The sequence below is a fragment of the Mesoplodon mirus genome (genome assembly GCF_964341445.2).
Source record: "Mesoplodon mirus genome assembly, chromosome: 10".
NCBI classification, from domain to species: Eukaryota; Metazoa; Chordata; class Mammalia; order Artiodactyla; family Ziphiidae; genus Mesoplodon; species Mesoplodon mirus.
This window is the reverse complement of record NC_138986.1, coordinates 50707578-50722262: the sequence shown is the minus strand read 5'-3', so window position 1 is coordinate 50722262 and position 14685 is coordinate 50707578. Positions and strand designations below refer to the sequence as shown.

The 14685-nt window shown below is 40.9% G+C and overlaps 1 protein-coding gene across 4 annotated transcripts in view; it reads left to right on the top strand.

The window, feature by feature from the left end:
• AFG1L (AFG1 like ATPase) overlaps positions 1-7935 on the top strand; it is a 229655-nt gene extending 221720 nt beyond the window's left edge. For all 4 annotated transcript variants that reach the window (XM_082633942.1, XM_082633941.1, XM_082633940.1 and 1 more), the window contains 2 exons: positions 2965-3078; positions 4994-7935. In XM_082633942.1, coding sequence (XP_082490068.1) covers positions 2965-3078; positions 4994-5122 — 243 coding nt within the window. In that variant the 3' untranslated portion in view covers positions 5123-7935. The remainder of the gene's footprint in view (positions 1-2964; positions 3079-4993) is intronic.
• Positions 7936-14685: the final 6750 nt, after the last annotated feature.

Genomic DNA, 14685 nt, shown 5'->3' with positions numbered 1-14685 from the left:
TGTGGGACGTGGGGGTGGGCATGGAAAGTCCTGCTGAGGACCAGCTGCACCAGAATCATCTGAGCTACTTAAGATCCGGATTCCAGAGCCCACCCCATCCCCACCAGCAAATGAGGACCAAGGGTGGGGCCTGGAGCCTGCTTGTTCTCCAGCTCCTCAAGTGCTGCTCACAAACTCCGAGATATGATGGCCAAGCTCAAAGTGCAGAGTGAAAAGCCCTCACCAGGGTGGCGAGTTTGCAGCAGAGGCCCTGTGATGGGCCTGAGCACGAAGGGCAGCCAGCGTGGCTCTGGTGCCACGCCGAGGGCAGCCTGCCTTAGTGAGCATGATCCAAATCTGCTGCATGCTTCCAGGGGGTGTGCGAGCAGGGAGTCAGCAGAGGCAGGAAGCTGAGAACACCAGAGCTTAGGGGTCAAGTCCTGTCACTTGTCTCCTTCTGGGTCACTCACCCAGAGACTCTGCTCTGAAATAATCGCGTGGAGTCCAGAATAAATCGCCTGGAGGTGGCACTCTGTTTTTAGAGGGCAGTGCTTCAAGAAGAAAGTGAGAGAAGGGCATTGGTAGGTGGTTCTTAGACTGGAGGATTGATAAACTCTTATTTTTTTTTTTATCTTTGGCTAGGAATACCTTAAAGAAAGCTTATGGTCCCCACCCCTTAGTCCCACCCCCTGATCCTACCTCCCCCAACTGTTTCACTTCTTCGTTAGACAAAAAGATTTATCTGGCAATATGATGAAATATCAGAACTATTCTCCTAACATTTGCTTTAACTAAATCATGCATTTGGAGTTTATACTCTTTTTTAAAGCATAGTTGAAATTATCTTATTTCAGAAATTGGGAGCATTAAACAGACATTGTTCTAGAATGTATTCTAGATGTATCTGTGAAATAAGGGCATTCCCTTCTGAGTAATGAAAAAGTGTCATTTGTGATTTAAATAATTTATAAGAGGAGGTAGAAGGCTATTTGGATATAGAAATACTAGTCCCAAACATCAATACATTATTTTGAAGTATCAGCATATTTACTTAAATAATGATTTTAAAAGGATGGCTGTGAATCCTGAAAACAAATTCAGGTCTCCTTAAACATCAAGAAGAGTATGTTTTGTATATAAACTAGTGGAAATAAAATTTATAAAGATAAAAAAGCTGTTTCTGATATATGATCACATGTACACTCAAACACTATGTAATCAAGAAATATTAATGTCAAGCTTAGTCTTTTTGAAGGATGTCTGGCAGGATGCTGAAATAAATGTAGGTTCTGGAAACTCAGAGTATAAGTAGAGTAGCAGTGCATCTGGAAACTCAGGGTATAAGTAGAGTAGCAATGCACTGAACTTAGCAGTCTCACCTATGCAGCGAAGTGGTAATGGTGCATATGGGGAGCATCTTTGATGCACACAGAGATGGGCTCCAAACAGTTAGGTAAAAATGTCAACCTCAGTTGTAATGGAAAAACTACTGAACTTAGAACTGGAAGATCTGGGCTGGTATCACAAGTTGAGACCTCTACAGGCCCCAGTTGCCCAATAAAACCTTTGTTCCCTACTTCAGAGGGTGATATAAGCTGTGTGGAAATATTTGTAAAGTACTATGCAGATTAAAAATATCACTTTAGGGCTTCCCTGGTGGCGCAGTGGTTGAGAGTCCGCCTGCCGATGCAGGGGACACGGGTTCGTGCCCTGGTCCGGGAAGATCCCACATGCTGCAGAGCGGCTGGGCCCGTGAGCCATGGCCACTGAGCCTGCGCGTCCGGAGCCTGTGCTCCGCAACGGGAGAGGCCACAACAGTGAGAGGCCCACGTACCGCAAAAAAAATTTAAAAATTAAAAAAATATATATATATCACTTTAAAGAGACTCAAACTATAAGAAAAAATATGGACATGGTCAAAAGGCTTTTTAAAAAAGTATTTTGTTTCAAAAATACATTTGGAAACATCTGTGATCCTAGGCTATCTGAATATGGGTTATGTGGTTTGTCTATTTACATTTCAGAGCTATTCCAGAAATAGGAAAAAAGTTTCCAAATATTGAAATCCACCTTAAAGAAATGCTGAGGCTTCCCTGGTGGTGCAGCGGTTAAGAATCCACCTGCCAATGCAGGGGACACGGCTTCGAGCCCTGGTCCGGGAAGAGCCCACATGCCACAGAGCAACTAAGCCCGTGTGCCATAATGAGAAGCCACCACAATGAGAAGTCCGTGCACCACAACGAAGAGTAACCCCCACTCGCCGCAACTAGAGAAAGCCCGCGTGCAGCAAGGAAGACCTAACACAGCCAAAAATAAACAAAAATAAATTTTAAAAAAGATTTCCATATAATAATTTTTTTAAAAAGGAATGCTGTATTCACTTATTTATGCAAGATTTTTATTCATGAAGAAGATACAGTGTAAATGGGTCCTGCCAGTTTTGAAACTTTGACAACCACATTTTGCTGATGCTTTTTTGTAGACGTTTTAAGCATGGAGATTAATGAAATTTTTAGTAGCTTTAGGATAATTTAGGATAACTTCAGGATAATTAGCTAAAATCTCTAATTAGAAAAGCAGATTAATGAAATAGGAAAAAAGTCATAGATTGAAGCTTTAAAATATTTTTTTTTCCAAAATAAAGATAGGACTTGGAGAAAATGTGTAGAAGTCGAAATAAAGTTAAGACTGTTACTTGGATTGAAAGAGAGGAGTTCAAGGCATTGTTCTTTTGTAAATACGCATTCTATAAACTCATAAGAGTGTATTTTCACCAAGTACCAGTTTTGCTGCATATGTTTAGAACCATTTAAAAATATATATCACTTTAAAGAGACTCAAACTGTTAGAACAAATATGAACATTTTAAAAGCAAAAATCCAAGCTCCCTGTTATGACAAACAGATTTTTATGAGAAATTTGTTTTTACCTTCAACTTGTGAAAGGTAAGGAGTAACACCATTTACTCGTTTTCCTCTGTTTCAGGTGCGCATAATTTGCTCTGCATCAACTCCCATATCAAGCTTATTTTTGTATGAACATCATGACAGTGAGTTGGAGCAAAGCAGAATACTGATGGATGATTTGGGGCTGAGCCAGGTAGGCGATATTAACATAATCTCTTTTTATTATAAAACAGCTTAATTGTTTTTGGTTTGATGCATGGCTACATTTTGAAGAAGGAATGCAGTATGTATTTAACCACTGATTTGCTGCTCTCTTCTAAAGCCAGTATAGCAGGCATATCCTCAGCATCACTAAATGTAGGGAATTACAGCTTTAAAGTGGAAGGAATCTTCGTGATCATTTTTGCATATAATAGAAACAAAATCCAGGGAGGTGGACTTAATGGGCCTGAGGTTACACCACTGACTAATGGCAGGCCAGAGCTGGATCCAGGCACCGTCTTTGGTTCTGGGCTCATTCTGCATTCTGCTACACCATGCTGCCTTTTCTGGATATCCTTCTTCATGTCTGCTGGATTTGTAGAGTGCATGATACAGTATCCAACCATGTGAACTGGCTATTCCAGGACTATAAAGTGCCTGGCAAGGCCCTTGCTTTAAAAGAAATCCATGCTTCATCTCCTAACCCCCATTCTGTAGACATTTGTGGAACACCTGTGGGTGCTAGGATCTGGGGACACTCTGTTGGGAACCAGCCTATGCTGGCCTAGTTCTCTTGGAGCTTGGGGTCTGGTGCTTCACCCCAAGCCAAGCAGAAGTGACTTTGCATTTCCTTCTTCCGTATGAATGTTACAGGGTATATTTCTCAACGGTAGGCAATTGAAATATTAGTCAAAAATTTAAAACTATAAACATTCACCCCCAGAATGAGGCCAGCCCCATTCTTTCAACCCCAGTGGTGAAAGGCTATTTGGAATGAGGAGACAGTTCCTTATTGACCTGAGTAGAAATTATGCATTCTCAGGAGTCTGGGAAAATTAGGCCAATTATTCTTTTTGAAAGTAAACTTTCAAAATATGATTATTTAAATCTACATGTAGAAATAAATAGCTGCTTATGATCCCATTTCTCTAAGAGTGCTACATCCAAATAAAGTCTTCAACAATTTGGAAGAATACACTTAAGGGGCTACATGATCTCAGTTCCTAAAGTCCTTTAAATCATTGGCTTTAAAATTTTTCTTCTGATCAGGTTCGGATACAGGGCAAAGTAAGCTAAGCACTTGGGGCTAATAATCATGAAGAAATCAGGGCACCTGACCGTAGGGTGATGCAGTTTTACAGTAGGTCAGTAACTTGGACTTAGGAGTCCAGAACTTTTCTCTGAAAGAGTGTAATAGCAAACCCCTAAGGAAAGAGACAAAAATTCAACGTTCACTTCTGGCTACAGGCTGGTGTTGGAATCACCAGTCCCAGGATGTTTACTGGCCTCACAGGGGGTTCCCGCTACATGGGAGGATCAAGCGTCCCAGCAGCTCAAGACCAAAAGCAGCTCTGGCCTTCCCGAAGTAAGCTCCCAGGCACGATCTCCAGGCCCACAGGAGACCTCTCAGTTACCCAGTTTGGAAAAGGCTCTTCAGGTTCATCTTCAGGCCTCCCCTCAGGAATATGGCCCTGTCTGTGGAGCTTCAGGAGAGGGTCTCAGCCTCGTCCTGACATACCAGAACTTCTTGGTTTTTCTGTTACTTATTTCTGGTGTGCACTTTTTGAGAAAAAATTCCTTTTCTGTCTGGAATGTCCTTCCATTGGATTTTGTAGAGAACTTGCATCTGAGCAAAAATTTTCTTATTTGGATTTTGGGGTGTTGTTTCAGCTTTAATTATTCATCTAATGTTTTCTCCCTGGTAATTTGTTCTGTTTATTGATTATTGGTTTAAATTAGCTGATTCTCTAGTTTAAGAAATTGTATATGAAAAAAATTTATAGAATATTTTGTAGTATAAACCCAAAAAGTATTTTTTAAAGCCTGTACTTAGTTCTTTAAATTTTTAGTTGTGGGGGTTTTAATTGGTGCTAGGTTGTTGTTTTGTTTTGTTTTTTGGTAACCAGGACTCAGCAGAAGGACTCGCTATGTTTACTGGAGAAGAGGAAATCTTTGCATTTCAGCGCACAATTTCCCGACTCACAGAAATGCAGACTGAACAATACTGGAATGAAGGGGACAGAAGCAAGAAGTAGCCGTCACTTTTGCATGAATAAAACTCTGGACAAATCATTACGCAGGGAGAACTCTTTATTATGGGACTTGAAGGAATCATTTTCTCATCATTAATTAAGCACTTTGTCCTCTGGACCATTTTTATCTAACATTGCTGTCAAAGATGTAGTGGATTAGTAAGTTAAAGCCATTTTTAGGGGCTTCCCTGGTGACGCAGTGGTTGAGAGTCCTCCTGCCAATGCAAGGCACACGGGTTCGAGCCCTGGTCTGGGAAGATCCCACATGCCACGGAGCAGCTGGCCCCGTGAGCCACAATTACTGAACCTGCGCATCTGGAGCCTGTGCTCCGCAACGAGAGGCCGCGATAGTGAGAGGCCTGCGTACCGCGATGAGGAGTGGCCCCCACTTGCCACAACTAGAGAAAGCCCTCGCACAGAAACGAAGACCCAACACAGCCATAAATAAATAAATAAAATTAAAAAAAAAAGAGCCGGTGACACGTACGTGCACCAAGACAGCACGAATTGGAGAAAAAAAAAAAACACTTTTAGGTCTACTTTTTGCCTATTTATTTGGCCTTATTTCTGCACCACAAAATTAAAATCAGCACTCCTGAAGTTAAATGTAGGACTAGGCATTTTGGTTTCATATTAAGCCACCTGAATGAATCTTGAACACACACACACACGGTAAATGCAGGGTGTCGAGACATCTCTAAGCTTTGGCTACATGGTAGCCGCACAATAGAAACACATCTTTATGAGAGGGAAAGAAAAAACTCTACATTTCAATTCAAAACAAGGAAAGCTTTATGATCTTATTTCTTTTGTTTTTCCCCCATTGTACCTTATATGACCCTGGCTTTTTTTTTTTTTTTTTTTTGTAAACATCTTTATTGGAGTATAATTGCTTTACAATATTGTGTTAGTTTCTGCTGTATGACAAAGTGAATCAGCTATATGTATACATATATCCCCTTATCTCCTCCCTCTTGCATCTCCTTCCCACCCTCCACATCCCAGCCCTCTAGGTGGACACAAAGCACCGAGCTGATCTCCCTTTGCTATGTGGCTGCTTCCTACTAGCTATCTGTTTTACATTTGGTAGTGTATATATGTCCATGCCACTCTCTTACTTGGTCCCAGCTTACCGTTCCTCTGCCCCGTGTTCTCAAGTCCATTCTCTACATCTGCATCTTTATTCCTGTCCGGCCCCTAGGTTCATCAGAACCTTTTTTTTTTCTTTTTTTTTTTAGATTCCATATATATGTGTTAGCATACGGTATTTGTTTTTCTCTTTCTGACTTACTTCACTCTGTATGAAAGCCTCTAGGTCCATCCATCTACCTCACTTCAAATAACTCTATTTCATTCCTTTTTATGGCTGAGTAATATTCCATTGTATATATTTCGCACACCTTCTTTATCCATTCATCTGTCGATGGACACTTAGGTTGCTTCCATGTCCTGGCTATTGTAAATAGAGCTGCAGTGATCATTTTGGTACATGACTCGTTCTCAATGGTGAAAAACTGAAAAAAATTTGAATTACGGTTTTCTCAGGGTATATGCCCAGTAGTGGGATTGCAGGGTCGTATGGGTAGTTCTATTTTTAGTTTTTTAAGGAAACTCCATACAGTTCTCCATAGTGGCTGTATCAATTTACATTCCCACCAACAGTGCAAGACGGTTCCTTTTTCTCCACCCCTTCTCCAGCATTTATTGTTTGTAGATTTTTTGATGGTGGCCATTCTGACCAGTGTGAGGTGATACCTCATTGTAGTTTTGATTTGCATTTCTCTAATGATTACTGATATTGAGCATCCTTTCATGTCTTTATTGGCAATCTGTATATCTACTTTGGAGAAATGTCTATTTAGGTCTTCTGCCCATTTTTGGATGAGGTTGTTTGTTGTTGGGTTTTTTTTTTTTTGCGTTACACAGGCCTCTCACTGTTGCGGCCTCTCCCGTTGCGGAGCACAGGCTCTGGACGCGCAGGTTCAGCGGCCATGGCTCACGGGCCCAGCTGCTCTGCGGCATGTGGGACCTTCCCGGAGCGGGGCACAAACCTGTGTCCCCTGCATTGGCAGGCAGACTCTCAACCACTGCACCACCAGGGAAACCCATAGGTTGTTTGTTTTTTTGATATTGAGCTGCATGAGCTGCTTATATATTTTGGAGATTAATCCTTTGTCAGTTGCTTCATTTGCAAATATTTTCTCCCGTTCTGAGGGTTGTCTTTTCGTCTTGTTTATGGTTTCCTTTGCTGAGCAAAAGCTTTTCAGTTTCATTAGGTCCCATTTGTTTATTTTTTTATTTCCATTTCTCTAGGAGGTGGGTCAAAAAGGATCTTGCTGTGATTTATGTCAAAGAGCGTTCTTCTGATGTTTTCCTCTAAGAGTTTTATAGTGTCTGGCCTTACATTTAGGTCTTTAAACCATTTTGAGTTTATTTTTGTGTATGGTGTTAGGAAGTGTTCTAATTTCATTTTTTTACAGGTAGCTGTCCAGTTTTCCCAGCACCACTTATTGAAGAGGCTGACTTTTCTCCATTGTATATTCTTGGCTCCTTTATCAAAGATAAGGTGACCAGATGTGTGTGGGTTTGTCTCTGTGCTTTCTATCCTGTTCTGTTGATGTATATTTCTGTTTTTGTGCCAGTACCATACTGTCTTGATTACTATAGCTTTGTAGTATAGTCTGAAGTCAGGGAGCCTGATTCCTCCAGCTCCATTTTTCTTTCTCAAGATTGCTTTGGCTGTTTGGGGTCTTTTGTGTTTCCATACAAATTGTGAAATTTTTTGTTCTAGTTCTGTGAAAAATGCCATTGGTGGTTTGATAGGGATTGCACTGAATCTGTAGATTGCTTTGGGTAGTGGAGTCATTTTCACAATGTTGATTCTTCCAATCCAAGAACATGGTATACTTCTCCATCTGTTTGTATCATCTTTAATTTCTTTCATCAGTGTCTTATAGTTTTCTGCATACAGGTCTTTTGTCTCCTTAGGTAGGTTTATTCCTAGGTATTTTATTCTTTTCATTGCAGTGGTAAATGGGAGTGTTTCCTTAATTCCTCTTTCAGATTTTTCATCATTAGTGTATAGGAATGCAAGAGATTTCTGTACATTAATTTCATATCCTGCCGCTTTACCAGATACACTGATTAGCTCTAGTAGTTTTCTGGTAGCATCTTTAGGATTCTTTATGTATAGTATCATGTCATCTGCAAACAGTGACAATTTTACTTCTTTTCTCATTTGGATTCCTTTTATTTCTTTTTCTTCTATGATTGCTGTGGCTAAAATTTCTGAAACTGTGTTTTATAATAGTGGTGAGAGTGGGCAACCTTGTCTTTTTCCTGATTTTAGAGGAAATGGTTTCAGTTTTTCACCATTGAGAACGATGTTGGCTGTGGGTCTGTCATATATGGCCTTTATTATGTTGAGGTAAGTTCCCTCTATGTCTACATTCTGGAGGGTTTTTATCATAAATGGGTGTTGAATTTTGTTGAAACCTTTTTCTGCATCTATTGAGATGATCATATGATTTTCTCCTTCAATTTGTTAATGTGGTGTATCACATTGATTGATTTATGTATATCAAAGAATCCTTGCATTCCTGGGATAAACCCCACTTGTTCGTGGTGTATGATCCTTTTAATGTGCTGTTGGATTCTGTTTGCTAGTATTTTGTTGAGGATTTTTGCATCTATGTTCATCAGTGATATTGGCCTGTAGTTTTCCTTTTTTGTGACATCTTTGTCTGGTTTTGGTATCAGGGTGATGGTGGCCTCATAGAATGAGTTTGGGAGTGTTCCTCTCTCTGCTATATTTTGGAAGAGTTTGAGAAGGATGGGTGTTAGCTCTTCTCTAAATGTTTGATAGAATTTGCCTGTGAAGCCATCTGGTCCTGGGCTTTTGTTGTTGGAAGATTTTTAATCACAGATTCAACTTCAGTGCTTTTGATTGGTCTGCTTATATTTTTTGTTTCTTCCTGGTTCAGTCTCGTAAGGTTGTGCTTTTCTAAGAATTTGTCCATTTCTTCCAGGTTGTCCATTTTATTGGCATATAGTTGCTTGCAGAAGTCTCTCATGATCCTTTGTATTTCTGCAGTGTCAGTTGTTACTTCTCCTTTTTCATTTCTAATTCTGTTGACTTGAATCTTCTCCCTTTTTTTCTTGTTGAGCCTCACTAATGGTTTATCAATTTAGTTTATCTTCTCAAAGAACCAGCTTTTAGTTTTATTGATCTTTGCTATTGTTTCCTTCATTTCTTTTTCATTTATTTCTGATCTAATCCTTATGATTTCTTTCCTTCTGCTAACTTTGCGGGTTTTTTGTTCTACTTCCTCTAATTGCTTTAGGTGTAAGTTTAGGTTGTTTATTTGAGATGTTTCTTCTTTCTTGAGGTAGGATTGTATTGCTATAAACTACCCTCTTAGAACTGGTTTTGCTGCATCCCATAGGTGTTGGGCCATCGTGTTTTCATTGTCATTTGTTTCTCGGTTTTAAACAATTTCTTCTTTGATTTCTTCAGTGATCTCTTGGTTATTTAGTAGCATATTGTTTAGCCTCCATGTGTTTGTATTTTTTACATTTTTTTTTGTATAATTGGTATCTAATATCATAACATTGTGCTCAGAAAAGAGACTTGATAGATTTCAATTTTCTTAAATTTACTGAGGCTTGATTTGTGACCCAAGATATGATCTATCCTGGAGAATGTTCCATGAACACTTGAGAAGAAATTGTATTCTGTTGTTTTTGGATTGAATGTCCTGTAAATATCAGTTAAGTCCATCTTGTTTAATGTGTCATTTACAGCTTGTGTTTCCTTATTTATTTTCATTTTGGATGATCTGTCCATTGGTGAAAGTGGGGTGTTAAAGTTCCCTACTATGATTGTGTTACTGTCGATTTCGCCTTTTATGGCTGTTAGCCTTTGCCTTATGTATTGAGGTGCTCCTATGTTGCATGCATAAATATTTACAATTGTTATATCTTCTTTTTGGATTGATCCCTTGATCATTATGTTGTGTGCTTCTTTGTCTCTTGTAACATTCTTTATTTTCAAGCCTATTTTGTCTGATATGAGAATTGCTACTCCAGCTTTCTTTTGATTTCCATTTGCATGGAATATCTTTTTCTATACCCTCACTTTCAGACTGTATGTGTTCCTGGGTCTGAAATGAGTCTTTTGTAGACAACATATATATGGGTCTTGTTTCTATATCCATTCAGCCAGTCAGTATCTTTTGGTTGGAGCATATAATCCATTTACGTTTAAGGTAATTATTGATATGTATGTTCCTATTACCATTTTCTTAATTGTTTTGGGTTTGTTTTGTAGATCCTTTTCTTCTCTTGTGTTTCCTGCCTAGAGAAGTTCCTTTAGCATTTGTTGTAGAGCTGTTTTGGTGGTACTGAATTCTCTTAGCTTTTGCTTGCCTGTAAAGGTTTTAATTTCTCCATCGAATCTGAATCCTTTTCTTCTCTTGTGTTTCCTGCCTAGAGAAGTTCCTTTAGCATTTGTTGTAGAGCTGTTTTGGTGGTACTGAATTCTCTTAGCTTTTGCTTGCCTGTAAAGGTTTTAATTTCTCCATCGAATCTGAATGAGATCCTTGCTGGGTAGAGTAATCTTGGTTGTAGGTTTTTCCCTTTCATCACTTTAAATATGTCCTGACACACCCTTCTAGCTTGCAGAGTTTCTGCTGAGAAATCAGCTGTTAACCTTATGGGAATTCCCTTGTTTTTTGTTTTTCCCTTGCTACTTTTAATATTTTTTCTTTGTATTTAATTTTTGATAGTTTGATTAATATGTGTCTTGGCGTGTTTCTCCTTGGATTTATCCTGCCTGGGACTCTCTGTGCTTCTTGGACTTGACTGTTTCCTTTCCCATATTAGGGAAGTTTTCAACTATAATCTCTTCAAATATTTTCTCAGTCCCTTTCTTTTTCTCTTCTTCTTCTGGGACCCCTATAATTCGTATGTTGGTGTTTTTAATGTTGTCCAAGAGGCCTCTGAGACTGTCCTCAATTCTTTTCATTCTTTTTTCTTTATTCTACTCTGTGGTAGTTATTTCCACTATTTTATCTTCCAGGTAACTTGTCCATTCTTCTGCCTCAGTTATTCTGCTATTGATTCCTTCTAGAGAATTTTTAATTTCATTTATTGTGTTGTTCATCCTTGTTTGTTTGCTCTTTAGTTCTTCTAGGTCCTTGTTAATTGTTTCTTGTATTTTCTCCATTCTATTTCCAAGATTTTGGATCATCTTTACTATCATTACTCTGAATTCTTTTTCAGGTAGACTGCCTATTTCCTCTTCATTTGTTTGGTCTGGTGGGTTTTTACCTTGCTCCTTCCTCTGCTGTGTATTCCTCTGTCTTCTCATGTTGCTTAACTTACTGCATTTGGGGTCTCCTTTTCGCAGGCTGCAGGTTTGTGGTTCCTGTTGTTTTTGGTGTCTACCCCCAGTGGGTAAGGTTGGTTCAGTGGGTTGTGTAGGCTTCCTGGTGGAGGGGACTGGTGCCTGTGTTCTGGTGGATGAGGCTGGTTCTTGTCTTTCTGGTGGGCAGGGCCGCGTCCAGTGGCGTGGTTTGGAGTATCTGTGAACTTAGTATGATTTTAGGCAGTCTCTCTGCTAATGGGTGGGGTTGTGTTCCTGTCTTGCTAGTTGTTTGGTATGGGATGTTTAGCACCGGAGCTTGCTGGTCGTTGGGTGGAGCTGGGTCTTAGCATTGAGACAGAGATCCTTGTGAGAGCTTTCCCCAATTGATATCACGTGGGGCTGGGAAGTCTCTGATGGTCCAGTGTCCTGAGCTCAGCTCTCCCACCTCAGATGCTCTGGCCTGACACCAGGCTGGAGCACCAAGACCCTGTCAGCCACACAGCGCAGAATAAAAGGGAGAAGAAAAGAAAGAAAAAAATGGTAATAAATTTAAGAAGTTATAAAATAAATTATTAAAGTAAAAAAAATAAAATAGTAATAATAATAAAAAAAGAAGAGCACAACCAAACCTGTAAACAAATCCACCAGTGATAACAAGCACTAAAAACTATACTAAGATAAACATAAAAATCAGAAACAAGTCAGTCACAGACAGCAAACCCGAAGTCTACAGTTGCTCCCAAAGTCCACCTCCTCAATTTGGGATGATTCATTGTCTATTCAGGTATTCCACAGATGCAGGGTACATCAAGTTGATTGTGGAGATTTAATCTGCTGCTCCTGAGGCTGCTAGGAGAGATTTCCCTTTCTCTTCTTTGTTCGCACACCTCCTGGGGTTCAGCTTTGGATTTGGCCCGGCCTCTGCATGTAGGTCGCCCTCAAGCATCTGTTCCCTGCCCAGACAGGACGGAGTTAAAGCAGCAGTTAAAGCAGCGGCTGATTAAGGATCTCTGGCTCACTCAGGCCAGGGGAGGGTGGGGTATAATTGGAATGCGGGGCGGGCCTGCAGCGGCAGAGGCCAGCATGATGTTGCAACAGTCTGAGGCATGCTGTGTGTTCTCCCAGGGAGGTTGCCCCTGGATCATGGGACCCTGGTAGTGATGGGCTGCACAGGCTCTGCAGGGATGGGGGGTTTGGATAGTGACCTGTGCTTGCACACAGGATTTTTGGTGGCTGCAGCAGGAGCATTGGCGTTTCATGCCATCTCTCGTGTCTGAGCTGATAGCTGTGGCTTGCGCCCATCTCTGGAGCTCGCTTAGATGGTGCTCTGCCTTCTGTAGGCAGACAGGGAAGGAATCCCCTCTCCTCACGCACCCCGAAACAATGGTCTCTTGACTCTTAGGCATGTCCAGACTTTTTCTGGGCTCCCTCTGGCTAGCTGTGGCGCACTAGCCCCCTTCAGGCTGTGTTCACGCAGCCAACCCCAGTCCTCTCCCTGCGCTCTGACCAAAGCCCGAGCCTCAGCTCCCAGCCCCGCCCGCCCCAGCGGTGAGCAGACAAGCCTTCGGGCTGGTGAGTGCTGGTCGGCAGCGATCCTCTGTGCAGGAATCTCTCCGCTTTGCCCTCTGCACCCCTGTTGATGTGCTCTCCTCCGTGGCTCTGAAGCTTCCCCCACTGCCCACCCCCCATCTCCACCCGTGGAGGGGCTTCCTAGTGTGTAGAAACTTTCCTTCTTCACAGCTCCCTCCCAGAGGGGCAGGTCCCGTCCCTATTCTTTTGTCTCTGTTTTTTCTTTTTTCTTTTGCCCTACCCAGGTATGTGGGGGAGCTTCTTACCTTTTGGGAAGTCTGAGGTCTTCTGCCAGCGTTCACTAGGTGTTCTGTAGGAGTTGTTCCACATGTAGACGTATTTTTGATGTAGTTTTGGGGAGCAAGATGATCTCCATGTCTTACTCCTCTGCCATCTTGAAGGCCCCCCTTCTCTGATCTTATTTTAAACTGAAGTCAATAACATTTTAGAATATGGACTTTTCCATGTGATTGTTGGGGGCTATAAATTACTCTAAATCTCCCAGGCCTCCAGACTTCCTTACAACAGAGTGTATGTTTTCTACCCTGAGTTCAAGCTTGGCAAGCAGGACCTGATCTCCAGTGGACACAGAGTTGCCTGAAAAAAATCGAGGATTATGATACTGTAGAAAAAGGAGCAACGTGTCAAATTCCAACCGACAGGTAGATCCCCCAACTCTGACAGCCAGGAGGAGGACAGACACCAGGAACGGGTACCAGTGAGAGAGTGTTGAGAGGGGCAGAGTCCTGGACACGCTAAGCAGGAGAATGGGCTCTGCTCACCTGAGGCCATAGGACCCTGTGGACCGCGGCTCCTTCCCACTGCTCACATGCATTTGCTCTGGTCACAGGATGTCACTGCCACCCTTGCCTCTGCTTCTGCTGTAAAACGAGCCTAACAGTAAATGGGAAAGAGCGCTTGACGAACCTACTTAAATGAAGTCCAATTTGTCCTCCACTGAGGTTATTCCTTGACTCATTCAAGTACAACCTGACTTTGCTAACTGTTGTCACAGAAGGACTTGGTTGAGGCTGTTACAAGAGCCTAAATCCCTATTCAAGAGAAAAGAAAACAGTGTGAAATCCACAAAGTCTTCTGAAAATCAAATATTTTGGGGGAGTAGGCACAGGTGAGTCAGTTTAAATAAATGATTACAATTAACATAAGTAAGCTCTTTGAACCTATGTATTAATAATTTATAAGTTAATAACCTATCCATATTAGTCTATTTTGGACATTAACCTAAGTCAATCAGATGGATAGATAAGGTACCCAAGAATAGAGAAACATTTAAATCAAGCCTTCTGAAAATTAAATATGATTTGAAAATATTTTTATGGAAGTGAAACAGTGAGTTCAAAAAGAGGTTAAACAGGATATAAGGGAGAAAGGACAGGAAATAACCACTGTGTGCCAGATTTATTGCTAGACATTTCTAAAGCTCACATAAAAAATAATCCTAGAGAGACATTATAATCATCCCTGTTGATAGACAAGAAAACTGAGGCTTAGAAAAGTAGCTTGACCTGAGATTCATAGTTTACAGCTACAACAGTCATGTACTATGTTTTATACCACACCACCTCTATAAAAACGAGATCATTTTTAATAGTGATTCTTTTTTGTTTAA